Source organism: Podarcis muralis, chromosome 17 (genome assembly GCF_964188315.1).
Source record: "Podarcis muralis chromosome 17, rPodMur119.hap1.1, whole genome shotgun sequence".
Lineage (NCBI taxonomy): Eukaryota > Metazoa > Chordata > Lepidosauria > Squamata > Lacertidae > Podarcis > Podarcis muralis.
In genome coordinates this window covers 21899542-21918467 of record NC_135671.1, presented here as the reverse complement: position 1 = coordinate 21918467, position 18926 = coordinate 21899542, and the positions used below count along the sequence as shown (strand labels likewise).

The 18926-nt window shown below is 45.6% G+C and overlaps 1 protein-coding gene across 1 annotated transcript; it reads left to right on the top strand.

Moving 5' to 3' along the window:
- Positions 1-612: 612 nt before the first annotated feature.
- On the top strand, positions 613-11697 carry MLANA (melan-A). Its single transcript, XM_077921132.1, has 5 exons — positions 613-830; positions 2831-2925; positions 9056-9152; positions 9832-9936; positions 11045-11697. Exons 2-5 carry the CDS (start codon positions 2852-2854, stop codon positions 11111-11113), a joined length of 345 nt encoding a protein of 114 aa, XP_077777258.1. The 5' UTR covers positions 613-830; positions 2831-2851; the 3' UTR covers positions 11114-11697.
- Positions 11698-18926: the final 7229 nt, after the last annotated feature.

Below are 18926 nucleotides of genomic sequence, written 5' to 3'. Positions count from 1 at the left end.
GCGCACCGACTCCTCTCGCTCTCCAGGCTTCAGGAAGCTATCCGCAAGCCTTGCGCACCCGGGGGGAGTTCCTGCGGGCTCACAAGGCTTGTGGGCAGCAGCCTGCAGCCCGAAGCACGGGGCGCCCTCGCAAGGCTTGCGGATAGCAGCCTGTTCTGGGGGCTGGGGTCGGGGGAAGCTCGGGCTTCCCCTGCCCCAGCCCCGCGGCTGGGGGGAAAATAATTTTTTTTATTCATTCCCCCCGCAAAAAAACGAGGTGCGCCCTATGGGCCAGTGCGCCCTATAGGGTGAAAAATACGCATGTGCAGAAGCACTAAATTGCACTTTGCGCATGCGCAGAAGCGCCGAATCGCAACCCGCACGAGTGCAGATGCGCCGCTGCGGGTCGCGAATGTGCATCCTGCACAGATCACGTTCGCAACCCAAGTGCCTGCTGTACTTGTATTAAGCATTTTCTTCTGCCCCTCTGCAGTGCTTCAAGAAAAGAGGTCTGGATTTCTGCACACAATAATTGAACAGCTACTCTTTATTGTTTGCAATAAGGCTGCAATCCTAGATACCCTTAGCTAGGGAGCAAGTCCCACTGAACTGAATGTGGCTTCCCTCTGGGAGGGGCTTGGGTAGAAATGGAAAGAACAGAAACCATTTCTTTGGTCTTAGCCTTTCACGCTAATTAAAGCGATCAAAAAGCTGCACCGCCAGGAATTCAGACTCGTGATGGTCATGAGAGCTCAGTAGTCCTAAGGAGGAAATTTAAAAAAGGAAAGAAGAGATATAGGAGGAAGGAAATCTGGTTATGCCTTAGCACTCAGCCAGAGTCTGTAAGAAAGGTAAGCCTTGTTTATTTCTTTCGCAAGATTTTCATGTTGTATTAAATTTCAGTTTGACCAGTTTTCTTATCTCTTGGAAAAAAATGTATTTGATTAAGAAATAAGTTTCTTAAATTGTGGGACCTTTAGCATGGGGTCCCCCCCCCCTTACCTGACTGTGGTAGCTCTGTAATTTTAGTTCACAGCACAATTTACTATTCTGTGCACTGCTGAAATCAGAGATTGCGATCCTGCACTTGATAGGCTGTTTCAATCTCCTTTCATTTAATGAGATTTAAGTAGCATAGCTGTGGGGCAAAATGTTTATCTATGTGCTTTTCTGGACGAAGCCATTCAGTTTGATTTGATATGGCTGGTTAATTTTCCTTGGGTATTTACACAAATTACAACCAGATAAATCCATCAGATTGTGACATTAGGAAAAGCACGGGGCAATATAAACTTTAGACAATGTTTGTCTACTGCCTTTGCAGAGTTGTGTTCATTCACATCCTAATAGCAAAACCTATTCAGTTTTTTATTTTTTAAAGTTACACAATGCTCCAGTGTGCTTTTTCAAAATCAAGGGTCACCAAGTTCTAAATCCTGGAATCTCTCTCTCTGTTCTCCAAACAGTGGTTCAGGGACTGGAAGTTTATTTCATTTTTTAAATAGGTTTATTACGTTTTGGCGTAATAACTGACCCAGCTCCCTCCTGCAATCAGTGATCTGGCGCCATTAAATAATTGATGATATCTAGCTGTAAGAACACTCTGCCCACTTTTTATTATTTAAAACGTTTCCCCCTTTATTTTATGCATTAAAAGTGTGGGTTTTGTTTTTAGCACAGCATGTTTAAATTTGATAGCATTCAAGGGTACAATTTCAAAGTCAGACCTGCCCTGCAGTCCACTTTCTGTCTCTTTGCTACATTACCAAAATGTTTGACCAGCTAGCCCTGAATTGTCTGCTCTGATTGACAGCAGGTCTTCAGGGGCTCAGACAGCATATTTCACATAACTTGTTCTCTGTTCTGCCTCTTAACTGGGGATGCAAGAGACTAAATATAGGATGATACTGAATACAAAGCCTTTCGCCTACCATACAGTCTAAAATGCATGTGCTCTTAACCTGCTATGTATACAGTAGTACCTTGGGTTAAGAACTTAATTCGTTCCGGAGGTCCGTTCTTAACCTGAAACTGTTCTTAACCTGAAGCACCACTTTAGCTAGTGGGGCCTCCCGCTGCCACCACGCGATTTCTGTTCTCATCCTGAAGCAAAGTTCTTAACCCGAGGTACTATTTCTGGGTTAGCGGAATCTGTAACCTGAAGCGTATGTAACCCGAGGTACCACTGTATAGATATTCTGCAGATTACACTAGTCTGAAATGCACCCGCCCAGAGGGCATGGAAGCAAAGAAGAGAATGTGTGGGGAAATGTCGATGAGACTATTTATTTCACTTAGATTTTTCACACGCAGAACTTTATTAAAATACTTTAATAAGCAAGCGGCTCATTCAGTCATTGAGATTTCCTTTTAGTGGTCAGTGCAAACATTTGCCTTTAATGGATCAATGTATAATTATTTTCTTAGCATCCTTTTTTCTCTTTCGAAGGATTGAGACGATATCTAAAGCAAACTAGAAAAGACAAAAAAAAAAATACAATTTAAATAATGTAAAAACAAAAACCTTTCTGAACCCTAGATCGGGCATAGGCAAACTCGGTCCTCCAGATGTTTTGGGACTACAGTTCCCATCATCCTTGACCACTGGTCCTGTTAGCTGGGGATCATGGGAGTTGTAGTCCCAAAACATCTGGAGGGCCAAGTTTGCCTATGCCTGCCCTAGATGGTTCCCCAACCAAGGCTTCAGCTGAGTAGCTATGCATATTTGGGGAACATTGCCAGTAAGCTGTTTTCTTCCTTAAGAAACTGTCCTGTCAACAAGTGAGGCTGTGTTTCTGCCAAGATTACCAAGGATACGATGAAAATGGTCACCCCTTTGTCCATTTTGTAGGTGTGATCTGAACCAAACAAGATGCCCAGGGGACAGCACTACCTAGATGGCAACTTTGCTCGAGGAAAGGGATCCACCTCTCTTTCAGCGGAAGAGTAAGCGGAACTATCAGACTTATGGATGAACTATTTCAATGCCATTCCAAATACGCAATTTTAGTCGCAAAAGGGAGAGTGGTTTTCTCCATCTGAGTTCAGGGTGTTGCTCAGACACAAGATCAGCTCTCAGCTCATCCATTTATAACCCCTTTCCTAGGGGGGGTGTACCTGTTTTACTCCCACCCTGTATGCTGTGCATCTGCCCATGTACGAAGCTTCCTTCTCCTTGGCCCTGTACTATCGGGTGCTGGCCAGTCTCTTGGTGGGAGGAAGGGGAATAATAATAATAATAATAATAATAATAATAATAATACATTTTTATTTATACCCCGCCCTTCCCGGTTCAAAAACCAGGCTCAGGGTGGCTAACAACAAACACTTAATTGTAAAAGCAGCACAAAATACAGTATAAATACATGAATAACAATAAAATTCATAGTTCAGAAATCAATTTAGGGGAAATAAGCATTAGATAATGCCCAGGGCTAGCTGGCTGAGTTGGTCCTACTTGGGCCAGCGAGGCGGCCAGGGGAGAATTAGCTGTGGGGTCTCAAAGCGGGTAATCTTCATAAAAGGGGAGGGGGAGGGAAGAGAAGGGAAATAAAAGATCAGGCTGAATTCAAATTAAAGGCCAGGCGGAATAACTCTGTCTTACAGGCCCGGCGAAAGGAGGTTAAATCCTGAAGGGCCCTAGTCTCATGGGACAGAGCATTCCACCAAGTCGGAGCCATCACTGAGAAGGCCCTGGCCCTGGTGGATAGTCTGACTTCCTTAGGGCCCGGGACCTCTAAACTATGGTTATTCATGGACCTTAAGGTCCTCTGTGGGGCATACCAGGAGAGGCGGTCCCGTAAAGCCCTTCTCTGTGGGCAGGGCCTGAACAAGATTTACGCAGGGAGGCACCCCTGGGTGCTTCCTCTGGGCTTTCAGATTAACATTTCTAGGGTAGTGATTTTATTTGAAAAAGAACAAAGAATGACGGTGGAACTCATGGACACTTGATTCCACACAGGGATACGAGATTCTGCCGTTGGGGATGGGCCTCTCTCACATCCCCCACCCCAAATGGCAGAGGCTCTGTTGCTGCCCCCCCTTGCCTGAGGCTGCCTGGATTTGCCCCTGAGCAGATTTAACAAGGCCCCTCGGTGGGCATTGGGTCACCCCTTGCCCTGTCCCCCCTTTCTCTCTGGGCGGAGCAGGCTTGCTTTCCACCCTTGCCTCCCCCCCCCCCAAACTTGCAGAGAGCAGCTGCTGGGTTTTAATTTAAACTACAAAACAGGGGCTTCCACCTTGCAGAACCTCATTTCCATCTAGGATCAGCTTTGCAAGAGCTGAGCTGCTGCAGCCACAGCCCTACTGCTGTCGGAGGGGAAACTGGCCACAAACAAGACTGAAAACGGAGCCGGGGGGGAACAAATTTCAGGGTGGGAGGGAGATGGGAGTCGACTCGCCAATGTAAAGTGCCTTTTTTCCCTTTTGCTTTTAATGCACACTTTAATACTTTGTGGAATGAATATTTATAGCCACTATCCCCAACTGTGATTGTCCTAAGGGTGTTTCTGCATGAATGTGTTGTTCTTGTTAGGTTTCTGATGTGCTGGTTTGCTGCATCCAATCGCTAATTTCTCCAGGCTTTTGAAGATTGTTGACTTCAGTTCTTCACAGTTTATGCAGTGGACCAGGGGTAACTTGAGAATGGCACAGTATAAGCTACACCGTAAGAGGCAATAGCAGCCTGGCCCAGGGCTCAAATACTGGGGCTGGGAAGCTTGGGGGCTTCTAATGAAAACCAAAACCTCACTTTTCCCAGTAAAGGTAACGGTAAAGGTACCCCTGCCCATACGGGCCAGTCTTGACAGACTCTGGGGTTGTACGCCCATCTCACTCAAGAGGCCGGGGGCCAGCGCTGTCCGGAGACACTTCTGGGTCACGTGGCCAGCGTGACAAGCTGCATCTGGCGAGCCAGCGCAGCACATGGAAACGCCGTTTACCTTCCCGCCAGTAAGCGGTCCCTATTTATCTACTTGCACTTAGGGGTGCTTTCGAACTGCTAGGCTGGCAGGCGCTGGGACTGAGCAACGGGAGCGCACCCCGCCGCGGGGATTCGAACCACCAACCTTATGATCGGCAAGCCCTAGGCGCTGAGGCTTTTACCCACAGCGCCACCCGCGTCCCCTTTCCCCAGTAATTTAAGCCGAATCACACATCACCCTTCTAACAACAGTAGTTAAATAGACTGTCACAGAACTGTGAGGACTGAGTGCCAGTAAGCATTGCAAAAGCCAGGAGCTACTTATGAGTATGTAGACCTAAAAAGGCCAGTCTCAGGGACGTGGGTGGCACTGTGGTCTAAACCACAGAGCCTAGGGCTTGCTGATCAGAAGGTCGGCGGTTTGAATCCCCACGACGGGCTGAGCTACTGTTGTTCGGTCCCAGCTCCTGCCCGCCTAACTGTTCGAATGTCAAAGTGCAAGTAGATAAATAGATATCACTCCGGTGGGAAGGTAAATGGTGTTTCCGTGCGCTGCTCAGAAGTGGCTTAGTCATGCTGGCCACATGACCTAGAAGCTGTCTGCAGACAAACGCTGGCTCTCTTGGCCTTTAGAGCAAGATGAGCGGTGCAGCCCCAGAGTCATCCGCGACTGGACCTAATGGTCAGGGGTACCTTTACCTTTAAAGAGGCCAGTGACGGCAACATTATCTCTTAAAATACCTCCTGCTAGCAGGCGATCAAGGCCCTGGTCAACAGAGCAAGAATCTTAGAGAGATGGGAGTTGATAAGGCAACACAGTAATTAATTCACCTTTTACTGAATTTCTCAGTAACAGGTTGACAACACTAATTATGCTCATAATGCTAATTGCATTACATTTGTACTTACACAATCACTTGATTGAGGGGGGTCAGGTCCAATGTAGCCGATTTGGGTTAGCGGGGAGTCATAGGTGATGCTCTACAGAGCTTTGATCAGAATGCTGTTGCCTTGTTATCTGCTGGACCCAAAGTTATCAACAGTCTGTGTTCTGGGATTTCTTGTGACTCAGATGTCTGTGCTAGCAAACACATCTCTGCACAAGTAGACCATTTCCCACATTCCTCTGAGGCCTCTGGTATCTTCCTCTGTGTCTTTCGTTTTGGTTGGAGTCAGACCCATCAGACCCAGCCCACCGGGGGTTGCCCAAGGTTGATTTGAGAGGCTGGCATAGCTCAGTTGGTAGACCATGGGACACTGAATCTCAGGGTTGTGGGTTCGTGCCCCATGTTGGGCAAAAGATTCCTGCATTGCGGGGGGGTTGGACCAGATGACCCTCATCCCAACTCTACAAGTTGGTGATTCTATGACATCTTGTTGATTTCTTCAGCTCTCGTTGCTTCACTTGCAGCACAGAGACTCTCATTGCCCTTTCTCTTCAGCCTTATTCAAGAAAGAAAGAAAACATTTGTTGTTGTCGTTTAGTCGTTTAGTTGTGTCCGACTCTTCGCGACCCCATGGACCAGAGCACGCCAGGCACTCCTGTCTTCCACTGCCTCCTGCAGTTTGGTCAAACTCATGTTCGTAGCTTCGAGAACACTGTCCAACCATCTTGTCCTCTGTTGTCCTTTTCTCCCTGTGCCCTCCATCTTTCCCAACATCAGGGTCTTTTCCAGGGAGTCTTCTCTTCTCATGAGGTGGCGAAACTACTGGAGCCTCAGCTTCACAATCTGTCCTTCCAATGAGCAAAGAAAACATACTTTGCTTATTTACACTCCCGCTCTCTGCTACTTTACGCTATACTGTAATGGTTTTTTAGGTGTCACCAGGAACTTGAGTTCATAGGAGTGCTGGAATTGAGACGATGGGGTTGGGCTTACACACGAAGCGGTTGTCCTCACATATGAAGGGGTCATCCACAACGCCTCATGCAATAGCTGTGAAAATAATTGTCATGGTCCGTTTCACAGGTGTTCGAAGTCCCGGCTGGAGATGTCGGGACCAGGGGCAAGATGGTGGGGTGGGAGCAGGAGCGGGAGTCCAGAAGCCAGGAGTCAGGAAGCCAAGCCAAGAGTCCAAGGGTCAGAGAGCCAGGAGTCAAGAAGCCGAGGGTCCAATGGTCAGGAAGCAAGGAATCATGAAGTCAGGGGTCCGAGGATCAATAATACCGGTAATAATAATAATAAAATTTATTTATACCCCGCCTTCCCCAGCCAAGGCTGGGCTCAGGGCAGCTAACAACCAATAATAAAAATGAGTTGAATGAATACAACTTAAAAACAAGATTAAAATACAACATTAAAACAATTAAAATCAAGAAGCAAGGAGTCACGAAGTCAAAGGTCCAAGGATCAAGAAGCAAGGAGTCAAACGCAGCAAGACAGGAAGCATGTTGCTGTGGCAAAGAGCCAAGGGAAATGCTGACCTTATATCCCTTCCCGTCTCTTGCCACCAGGTGCTGTGAGTTACCAATCGGCCTCACCTGTGCGGCCGCGCCTTGCCTCTTCAGAACAAACTTAGGAAGGCCCCAGTCCTGCAAAGTCCTATTGGTCACAGGGCCTGGCTCCTGCACGCACACCTGACAATAATCCCGTCGGAAATGGAATCGGCTTAGTTTGCTCTGCAGATATGCTTTGGGGAATATATGCAATTGGGAAGAGCGGTAGCTTAGTGATTGAGCACCCGTTTTACATGCAGTAGTTCCCCAATTCAATCCCTGGCATTTCTAGGGAGGCCTGGGAAAGAATCCTGCTTGGAGCCCCAGAAAGCCTCTGCTAGTCTGGGTAGACAATATCTAGCCAGATGGAGCAAGGGTCTGACTCAATTTAAGGCACCTTCCTACATTCCTAAGTTGAATATCCCAAGCTTGATCGGACTTTCGACATAAAGATGTCATCTTATTGAGAACCCAGTGAGGTTTACATTGAGGGTGTCCATGGGAGGTCTTTATTTGCAAGGGACGTGGGTGCGCTGTGGTCTAAACCACTGAGGCTCTTGGGCTTACCGATCAGAAGGTTGGCGGTTCGAATCCCCGCAACGGGGTGAGCTCCCGTTGCTTGGTCCCAGCTCCTGCCAACCTAGCAGTTTGAAAGCATGCCAGTGCAAGTAGATAAATAGGTACCGCTCCAGCAGGAAGGTAAACGGTGTTTCCGTGTGCTCTGGTTTCCGTCATGGTGTTCCGCTGGACCAGAAGTGGTTTAGTCAACCTCGCCACACGACCTGGAAAGCTGTCTGTGGACAAACGCCAGCTCCCTCGGCCTGAAAGTGAGATGAGCGCCGCAACCCCATAGTCACCTTTGACTGGACTTAACTATCCAGGAGTCCTTTACCTTACCTTTCTTTGCAGTAGCATGGTGCCTTTGGAATGACTTCTCTGAGGGGCATATTGCTTCAGTTCTGCTTCCTCTTTGCCCAAACCTTTGGTAGGCTCCTCTTTGCCCAAACCTTTGGTAGAGGCGCATTGAGTTCTGATAAGTTTGTTTCCACTGCCGCTTCTGTCTTATTTCTTATTTTCATTGTTCCCATTTTATTGTCATTGTTCAATTTCAGCGTATTTGTGTATTTTCCACCCTGGGATTTTCAGGTGAGAGGTGGACTATAAACACCACAAATAAACAAATAATCATTTGCGCATTCACTTTTACGTCCCATCACCCTCAGGGGGACGCACCTGTCCCCTCCACTGTGTGAGAGGTTGTCTCTTGGGTGAGATGCAGTTATGTGCATGCCATTTCCACCTGCAGCATGTAGCTGGTACTGGAATATTTTTGAACTCAGCCCTTTCATCCCCTCTAAATCCTATTGTGTCAGTGTCGTAACAAGGAGATAATTCCATATCAAAATCTATTCAGATGGAAGCCTCATCATGCAGCGTGCCAGTTGTATTGCAGCCCATAATCAAAAGCCCAATTTATTTCTTTGTTCCTAGCTGCCTGTGTATCTTTTTGCACAAATTCTGTACTGAATATGCAGAGTTTCATAGAGTTGATTCAACATGCTTATCACATTCCCTACAAAGCTACAAAAGCAAAGCCAGTTGTTGCGTCTACTGGTTGGCGTAGCCCTGTGTTAAAACTGTGCTTCGCACAGGATATAGTAAAATCTTCCTTGTTCCCATATGTGTTTTGTAACGGTGTCGTCTTCTTTTCCAAACAGGGCTGCAGGCATTGGAATTCTTGTTGTGATTCTTACAGCTTTGCTGATTATTGGCTGTTGGTATTACAAAAAGCGCAATGGTTATAGAAGCCTTCTGGTAAGGATAAAAATTAAAATTAAAAAATGCTGAATCTCAGTTCTTCCGGGGATCCACAGTCCGGTAATCTTTCCCTCTAAACTCTGATGTGCAAATACACTTCATGGTTACTCAGTACTGGTGAGGCAAATACACTCTACCCCTGCTCAGAGGTACATTTGTATGGTACTGTACTTCCTATGATCTAGACTTAAACCTAAACATAGGGAGCAGGTACTAGCCCTGTCGTAAGTTAAGCCTTGGGTGTACTCAATGTGCACAATAGCCTATGACAGCTTTTGCCAGACTGGTTGCCCTCCAGATGTTTGGTGAGACCCCCCATCAGACGCAGCCCACAGAGGGTTGCCAAAGGTTGATGCAGGAGGCATGTATTGCAAGACTATAGCTTGTTAAGAATCACACATGCATTGTAGGGTGAGAGCAAGTAGGACCCCACTTTCAGTGACTTAAAGAGCCAATTTTGTGCGAGACCACATGTGAATGTTAAATGTGGATAAAAAAGAAAGCACATTGACATTACAGACAGGTGATGTAAGCCACAAAGAGATTTAGGCCTCATGTGCAAAACACTCTTAGACTTAATTCTCATTACTGGTTGTTGTTGTTTTTTATGGACCTTCTAATTTTCCTTGCACTCAAATGTTTCGTTTCTCTGCCCTTTTCTCCCTGTGTGCCACAGAGTAAGAATTTTGGAGGGGCCACTGGAAGGATCTCGGAAGGCAAAAGTGGTTTGTTGGGCTCCAAATTGCCCTTGCAGGAATACAACAGCAACAGAAGCCATGTGGTAAGATTATCCTTTCTCTTAACATTTGGAAACCCTTTCTGTGACCACCAGAGAGTGCAGTGAGAGGGCCAGTGGAGTGGAGTGGTTAGAGCTTTAGACTAGGACCTGAGAGACTGGGGTTCAAATCCCCACTCAGCCACGTTGCTCATGGGGTGACCTTGGACCAGTCATTGCATCTTAGCCCAACCTACCTCACAGGGTTGTTCTGAGGTTAAGGTAGTCCGTCTAGGAGGAGGAAAACTCTGATTCTAAAGCTGCCTTGTCGGATATCTTCGGGAGAAGAAAAGGCTAAGGATTAAACCCCACACAAATACGGAGTGGAGTTGCTAAGATGGTTGGATGGTGTCTTGTAAGTCTCCTTCTGGCAGCTCCTGTGACCAAGCTGGTGCCAAACGTATTGCTCTGCTTTCCTTCGGACCACATCAGCAAGGCTGAAAGGGGTTCTTGTTGTCTGGGCAGCCCAGGGCACAGGTCACTTTGTTGATGCTAACACCTTGGTTCAGCTTCACTCCCGGAGGCATGCTCCATTGTCTCTCGAGACAGACAGATGCCAGCAATGTTGACATAATGATGTTTGAATGTGATGATTATGGGAAGCGCATTAAGAAACGCAATATTAGCTTAAGGAAGCTATAAAGCACCTTAGTATTTACAACTTAGCATATGAATAACAGTACGTTTCCGAGCACAATTCAAAGTGTTGGTGCTGACCTTTAAAGCCCTAAATGGCCTCGGCCCAGTATACCTGAAGGAGCATCTCCACCCCCATCGTTCGGCTTGGACACTGAGGTCCAGCGCCGAGGGCCTTCTGGCGGTTCCCTCACTGAGAGAAATGAAGTTACAGGGAACCTTCTCAGTAGTGGCTCCTGCTCTGTGGAACGCCCTCCCATCAGATGTCAAAGGAATAAACAACGATCTGACATTTAGAAGACATCTGAAGGCAGCCCTGTTTAGGGATGTTTTTTAATGACTGATATTTTCATGTATTTTTAATCTCCTGTTGGAAGCCGCCCAGAGTGGCTGGGGAGACCCAGCCAGATGGGTGGGGTATAAGTAATACATTATTATATTATTATTATTTTCCCTTTCCTGACTTCCATTTTCACAGGTGCCTGATGCTCCACCGGCCTATGACAAAATATCTGCCACCCTTTTGCCACCGCCATATGCACCATGAAGCAGGAACCATTAAATCCAGTGCTTGAACGATTACACGCACCATCTTTGATTTTTAGCTACACCTCTTGAAAAGTAACGCATGCTATTGCAAATGTTTCTAGAAGCCATTATTGCTTAAGAAAATGCAGCTGTTCCCAATTGTATGAGATACCTGGAATGCTGATGCCTTTGTACCTTCATTCCAGTTGCCTGGAGTCATTCAGTGTAAGAGATGCTGTGATATATTTTATTCCAGGAGCTATACCAAGCATAATAAATACTGAAGAGCAAGAACCAGCCTTCCTGAACCAGTGCTTTAAAAAAAAAGAAAGTAGTAGTTTAGGGATACTTTCATTTTGACTCAAGAAAATCGCTGTTTTATAGTTCAAATTGGGAAGAATAAATACAGTAAATGGACAAAACTACAAAAATTCACAAAATATTTATGGGTATGCGTATCCCCAGAAAAAAGCACTGATAATAACCCTCACACATGGATTCTATTACTCTTTTGTTCTTTTTGAGATTTACTAAAAGAATAAATGATTTTATCTCTTAAATGCTTCTCATTATGTAGCTTGCCAATAAATAAAGCCGCTTTTAGCTTCTTGTGCTTCATTTGCTCAGCTCTCAGCGAACAAGTTGGCCTCTCAGGAGCCTCCTCCATCGTCTCAGGAGCTATTTCTCTACAAGGCAAACTAGACGTGAAGGTGGAATAGCCCATCTGAGATCCCACTTAATTCAAATAACAACACAATGATTTCTAGTGCGTGATGGGGAAGGGGAGATTCTGATGGGTCCTGAAACCCACCTTTGCATTTTGATGCCAAACCGTTTCTCTCTTCTTGTTTTCTCTCCTGCTAAAGATTTACAGTGGTACCTCGGGTTAAGTACTTAATTCGTTCCAGAGGTCCGTACTTAACCTGAAACTGTCCTTAACCTGAAGCACCACTTTAGCTAATGGGGCCTCCTGCTGCTGCCACGTCGCCGGAGCACGATTTCTGTTCTCATCCTGAAGCAAAGTTCTTAACCTGAAGCACTATTTCTGGGTTAGCGGAGTCTGTAACCTGAAGCGTATGTAACCCGAGGTACCACTGTACATCGGGACTCTATGGGGAGAAAGAAAAGCTGGTGTCAAGCCATTTCAGGGGGAAATCCTGGATGGAGCAACTTAAGGGAATATTTCCACATTCAGGGGGTGGTTTGCAGGGGCAGGAAAATCTAGCAAGCAATGCATGTGGGTGAAGACATCCCTGTTTCCTCTCTGGGGTGAACAGCAATGACCTTGCTGCATTTCACGTGTACATAGCCTCCTTGTGATATGGAAGATTCCATGGCAAGTTTTACCTACATCTTTATTTTCTTTATAGTTACCATGGAGGTTATGGATTGGGGCCATTACTCTGGGACCAGGTTAACTGTTTTTCCCATTTCTGCAATTTCAGACTCTCCAGGAAGCAATCACCTGTGGGAGAATGGACGTTCCCAGTGCTTTTTCTTCTGGGGGGTACGCAGGGGTATGCATGTTGTGAATCTAAGTTTGGCATCATTGAGGGGCAGTATTTCAATACGAGTAGGACTCCTTGGTCCTGAATGGGGTAACTGTGCTACTGAAGGACCAGGTGCGCAGCCTGGGAGTCCTTTTGGACTCGCAGCTGTCCATGGAGGTACAGGTCAATTCTGTGTCCAGAGCAGCTGTTTACCAGCTCCATCTGGTACGCAGGCTGAGACCCTACCTACCCGCAGACTGCCTCACCAGCATGGTGCATGCCCTGGTTATCTCTCACTTGGACTACTGCAATGCACTCTATGTGGGGCTACCTTTGAAGGTGACCCGGAAACTACAACTAATCCAGAATGCAGCAGCTAGACTGGTGATAGAATGGCCGCCAAGACCACATAACACCAGTTTTGAAAGACCTACATTGGCTCCCAGTACGTTTCCGAGCACAATTCAAAGTGTTGATGCTACCTTTAAAGCCCTAAACGGCCTCGGTCCAGTACCTGAAGGAGTGTCTCCACCCCCATCGTTCTGCTTGGACACTGAGGTCCAGTACCAAGGGCCTTCTGGCAGTTCCCTCTCTGCGAGAAGCCAAGTTACAGGGAACCAGGCAGAGGGCCTTCTCGGTAGTGGCACCCGCCCCGTGGAACGCCCTCCCACCGGATGTCAAAGAGAAAACTACCAGACTTTTAGAAGACACCTGAAGGCAGCCCTGTTTAGGGAAGCTTTTAATGTTTAATAGACTATTGTATTTTAATATTCTGTTGGAAGCTGCCCAGAGTGGCTGGGGAAACCCAGCCAGATGGGCGGGGTATGTATAAATAAATAAATAAATTATTATTATTAATAATAATAATAATAATAAATAAATAAATAAATAAAATGAGAGTACCCCTAAACATTTTTTAATAGAAAAGAAAGCACTGGACTTGCCTGTGTTGTATCTGTGCGCCTGCATTGCTCCAAAGCCAATAGCTGCTTGGAGAGGCTTACACCAAGGAAACTGTGCATGGGAAAACGTGTTAAACCACCTATCCCACAGCAATGCGGTTCCTGTCCAAATAAGACTTATCCTATACAATTGTTTCAGCATATGCTTCCAGTACAAAGCCCACTATAGTGTAGGCACTGGGCATATAGACTGTGCCTGGGTTCTGTATGGTGTTCATGGCACCCTGGGTGACTTATCTCAGCACCCACTGCTTTTTGGGTGTAGGTGTTTTGTCTGCTTTTTTGGTGGGGTGAGTGAAATTGAGTTTCTAACACCCAGGGCAGTTCCTCAGACCAGGTATGGCCAAACTTGGCCCTCCAGCTGTTTTGGGACTACAACTCCCATCATCCCTAGCTAACAGGACCAGTGGTCAGGGATGATGGGAACTGTAGTCCCAAAACAGCTGGAGGGCCAAGTTTGGCCATGGCTGCCTTAGACCTCTAAATGTACCTCCAGTGGCCAATGCACTTCCTGGAGCTGGATTTCTCTTCAGCTTTGTATACAAATAAACCAAACTTATTAATTCCGTATACATTTTCTCAATTTGATCTTTGCAACTGTTGAACTTGTTAATTCCGAATACATTTTCCCAATTTGATTTTTGCAACTGTTGAGCATGCCAACACGGTTGTTTGGGTTAAGTACCAGCAAAGGGGAAAGGGTCCAAAACAATTTTTACGAATTCAATTAATCCGATTGTAACTGAAACATGAGAATTATTGGTCATCAGGTTACATTTGTGAGTGAATTATATTGTATTTATTATTATCAACGCAGCAGGAAATCTTTGCAGATACTGGACTCCGTTTGAACAGTCCACATTTGCTTTTGCTTTTTTGTAAAGGAACTGTCTAGCCCAGCAGAGATGATACTAAATGTGCAATCAGGTAGAAGACATTAATCAAGCAAATTGTAGCACATACATGATAAAATTAATAGTGGTAATTGGTCTCAGCCATTACCAGGAGCAGCTAAGGGGAGCTAATGCACAGTTAATACTGGTGTTGCACTTAAATGGGGTGAAAGATAATGTGCTCTGTGAACATTTTGACCGCAGCAACACCCAATCCACTCTTTGACAGTGTCAGCCTAACTTTCTTGGCAGTAAACCAACTGTGTACCTCTAATGTTGGAAATGCTGGTGGGGAAATGGAAAGGCTTTGTTTGCCCTCAGCATCATTACTGTGTGGCATCAGGAAGTTACCATGTCTACTATAACATTCTGTTTCATTGCAAACAAAGAGTGAAGATAGCCAAAGTAGCAGACAAGAACAAGGACTGTAAACCAGGATGTGAAAGGTAAGGGTTTTTCCCAATACAGTGGTACCTCGGATTAAGTACTTAATTCGTTCCGGAGGTCCGTACTTAACCTGAAACTGTTCTTAACCTGAAGCACCACTTTAGCTAATGGGGCCTCCTGCTGCTGCCGCGCCACCGGAGCACAATTTCTGTTCTCACCCTGAAGCAAAGTTCTTAACCTGAGGTACTATTTCTGGGTTAGCAGAGTCTGTAACCTGAAGCGTATGTAACCTGAAGCGTATGTAACTGACCAAACAGCAACTCGTGGAAAGAATGGAGCACCAACATACTTTGGTGCAGCACATTTCTCTGGTTGTGGACCTCTAGTTTTGCAGCTAGGGGACAGTATTGACTTTCAGGGAAGGTACGAATATCCATGAATATGTCTGTGTACAATTGCAGTATCCCTCTTACCCAACCTCCCTTCCATACCATTGTTGTTGTTGTTTAGTCGTGTCCGACTCTTCGTGACCCCATGGACCAGAGCATGCAAGGCACTCCTGTCTTCCACTGCCTCCCACAGCTTGGTCAAACTCATGTTCGTAGCTTCGAGAACACTGTCCAACCATCTCGTCCCCTGTCGTCCCCTTCTCCTTGTGCCCTCAAGCTATCCCAACATCAGGGTCTTTTCCAGGGAGTCTTCTCTTCTCATGAGGTGGCCAAAGTATTGGAGCCTCAGCTTCAGGATCTGTCTTTCCAGTGAGCGCTCAGGGCTGATTTCCTTCAGAATGGAGAGGTTTGATCTTCTTGCAGTCCATGGGACTCTCAAGAGTCTCCTCCAGCACCATAATTCAAAAGCATCAATTCCATACCATGAAGGTACTCAAAAGATCAAGGCAAAGTAAGAGGTACTTCCAAGAACCAAGGAGTGGCGAGTTGAGAGCTGACAGCAAGGGCACTTACAGACCTAATTTTTATAGGTGACATTCAACTCAGTTTTACTCAGGAGTAGATCTACTCAAATTAATGAACCAAATTTAGTCATGCTCCTAGTTTCAATGCATCTATTCTGAGTTAAATTTAATTGAATGCCATTAATTGTGCATTCACTTTTTCTCATGAGATTTCATTTTTCATAATAAGATAAAATAAACTAATCTCAATAAAAACAAAGAGCAAGGAAAAAGAAAATGTGGAGTCGACTCTCAAAGATAGCTCTTAATCCTTGTCACCCACAGAAAGTGGTGGGCCTGCCCAGGTCCCAGCTGGGAGCTTTCCTTTCTTCCCCCCAGTCTCTCGTCCTGGGAGGTCTTCCCTTCCCTGCCTCTCACTCACCTTCAATAATGGACCAGAGCAGAGGACACCAAAGGGAAAAAAGAAAGAAGAAAAAATGGGGGGAGAGAGAATGGGGGGAGAGACAAATAAAAAGGACTTCCGATTTTCCGTCTGTTAGTAGATAAAAGAAATTATTCAAAACATTCACTCTAAATTGACACCCAACCATTCTACTTTCTGTTAAGTAATATTTTTTCCATTCTTCAGACCCAAGTGTCTCAAATTCATTCATTCTCATTTTCACACAAAAAGTCCAAAAGGGGTTCTCTATTATTATTACATGATGTCAGCAATGGTTTTTCTCTAATCAAACAACTTTGCCTCCGATAATTTCAACAACCATGCCCCTCCATATCAAGCAATAACGAATCTTTCCATTGTGCATTCATGATTTGTGCCGATTATGCTGTTGTGGAAGTTGTGGACAATCCTGCTTTTAATACTGTTCGTGCCTGCAACATTTTGGGCAGTCATATTGCTTCAGTTCCAGTCAGTGCACATCCTGTAACTTCCTGCTAAAATAAGGTTACCATTCCCCCTCCCCCTCCAAGAATCTGGGGACACTTTTTTTTGAAAGAGAAAAAAAAATTATTGTGTTTTTTTTTAAAAAGTAGTATCTTCTCTTCTGTGGTCTCCTCTGTCGCGTGGCCTTCCTCTGGGCCCCAGCATGCTCTCTTGGAGCACTAGCCGCTGTGGAGTAGGCTCGGGTCGGGCCTGGGCTCGGCCACGTGTCCTTGCCCTCCCGGTGCTCTCCTACCTCTCCTCCTCAGTGGTGGCGGCAGCTGCGTGGCAAGGTCGGGGCTCCCCTCTTTTCTCTCCTTCCTCTTTCTCTCTTCCTCCTTCTCCTCTCCTCCTTCTCCCTGCGTCGGCTCTGGGGTTTCCCTGGCCCCAGAGCGCCGCTGGGCAGTCAACAGGGTGGCTGGGGACTCTTGCCCCCAGCTTGATTTGGATCGTGGGGGAGTCAGCGGTTCCCCCTGTTGATGTGCTGGGTGTCCCCGGTTCCCCCTAAGCAGTGGCGGCAGCCCAGAGTCAGCCTGATAGCGCAGTTGGCTCTGGCTGGCTTCAGGAGCTGCTCGCTGCCATGGCGCCCGCCATTTTACCTCGCCAGAAGTCCCCATATGATGTGTCTTGTGCCGTTGAACCAATCACACAACATTCGTCCCCTTCTAATAAATCTACAACACTTAAAATATAAATCCGGGGACATTAAATGAAATCCAAGGACATTCCAGGGATGGATTTTGTCCGGAGACAGATTTGAAAATCCGGCGACTGTCCCCAGGAAACAGGGACGTCTGGTAACCATATGCTGAAATCTCATAAATGTTCTGCAGTGGTTGTTTCCCCCCCCCCCCACACACACACACTTTTGTTGCGCTGGAGCCAGCAGTAGACAGCAATGATTTGGTAAGATTGGGCAAGCATCACAGAGCAAAAAAATGGAACTATTATTGTGTCAGTAATTGCTGCAGAATATATCCGCACACACCCCCAACACCCCCCCCTCCTCAAGGTATGTTAGATGTAGCCCGAAGCAGAGTTTGATGTACATCTAAGAGACTCTTCTACAAATGGCTTGGAAGTCCTAGTGGTTTGAGTGAAGGGGAGACAGGCTCTAAATGTTAGCATTTTCAAATATCTATATTACAGAAATCGTTACGGAGACAAAACATTATCAAATCCTAAACATTCTCTACAATTCGTAATCTTTAATTTTGTTCAACAAAAAACATTTGTTTAGTGACAGTCACCTACCACAACATGAATCTCTATGATAACTCTAGTGCTATCACTAGACCAAAAAAAGGAAAACCTGGCTATTGCTCATTGCCTACTGTAAAGTTCGAGGTAAAATAAGGACACCTGGAGGAAGAATGTTTAGGCCAGTTCTGGCTGATACTCCCAGTTAGACTTGGCTAAAGACAGCCTAGCCCTGCAAAGATAAAATCCTGCCCAACTAAATTAAGCAAAGTGTGAATAAGCATGACTTAGATTTCTACCCTTCCGATAGGTTCAGTTTTGAAAGGTCACATTTCAAACTGTTTTATGTAGAGAACAGTTCCTGAGCTTGCTGCTTAATTCAACTTTAAGTTCAGTTTCTTAAAACAGGCAATCCAGTTCTTTATTCATCTTCCGTCCTTCTAACAAGTGCAGCCCTTGTCCCAGGCTTATCTGTTACCAGGAAGGAGCATTCAGAATTTCAGCAATTTCTCACATAAGATTCAATTCCCCAATTCTTCCAGCTTGCAGCATCTGTAGCCCACCCCATCCACCATATTTGCTAGAAAACCTTTTCTTAGTTTCTCTTTGTAGTCACTTATATAAAAGTTGAAGTATTCATTAATATTTAACCCCTCGATGCCTTTGACATAATGAACAGATCTGCAATCAAATCTGGCAATCTTTCTTTCTTTCTTTCTTTCTTCCTGATAATGGAAAAAGGAATATTTTCACTCCCTGTTGCAATGGTGAAAATAAAACAAGCTCAAATGTCCATAACTGTATAAGCTGGGGGGTGGGGAGGTTCAAATGATGCACAAAAGAGCAAGAGAAAGAAATCAAAAGCTGGGAAACCACAAACTTGGGCACATTTACTTGGCAAAAAATCCCATTAGTTTTAATGGAATTTAGGTCTAAGTATCTGAGTTTAGGACCATAACCTTTCTGTTAATTCCAACGTAATAATTTCTTAATGCCCATATATGCCATAACCCTGTGCTATCAAGTATTTCTTCTCCAGATGAAACTGATACATTATCAAAGAAA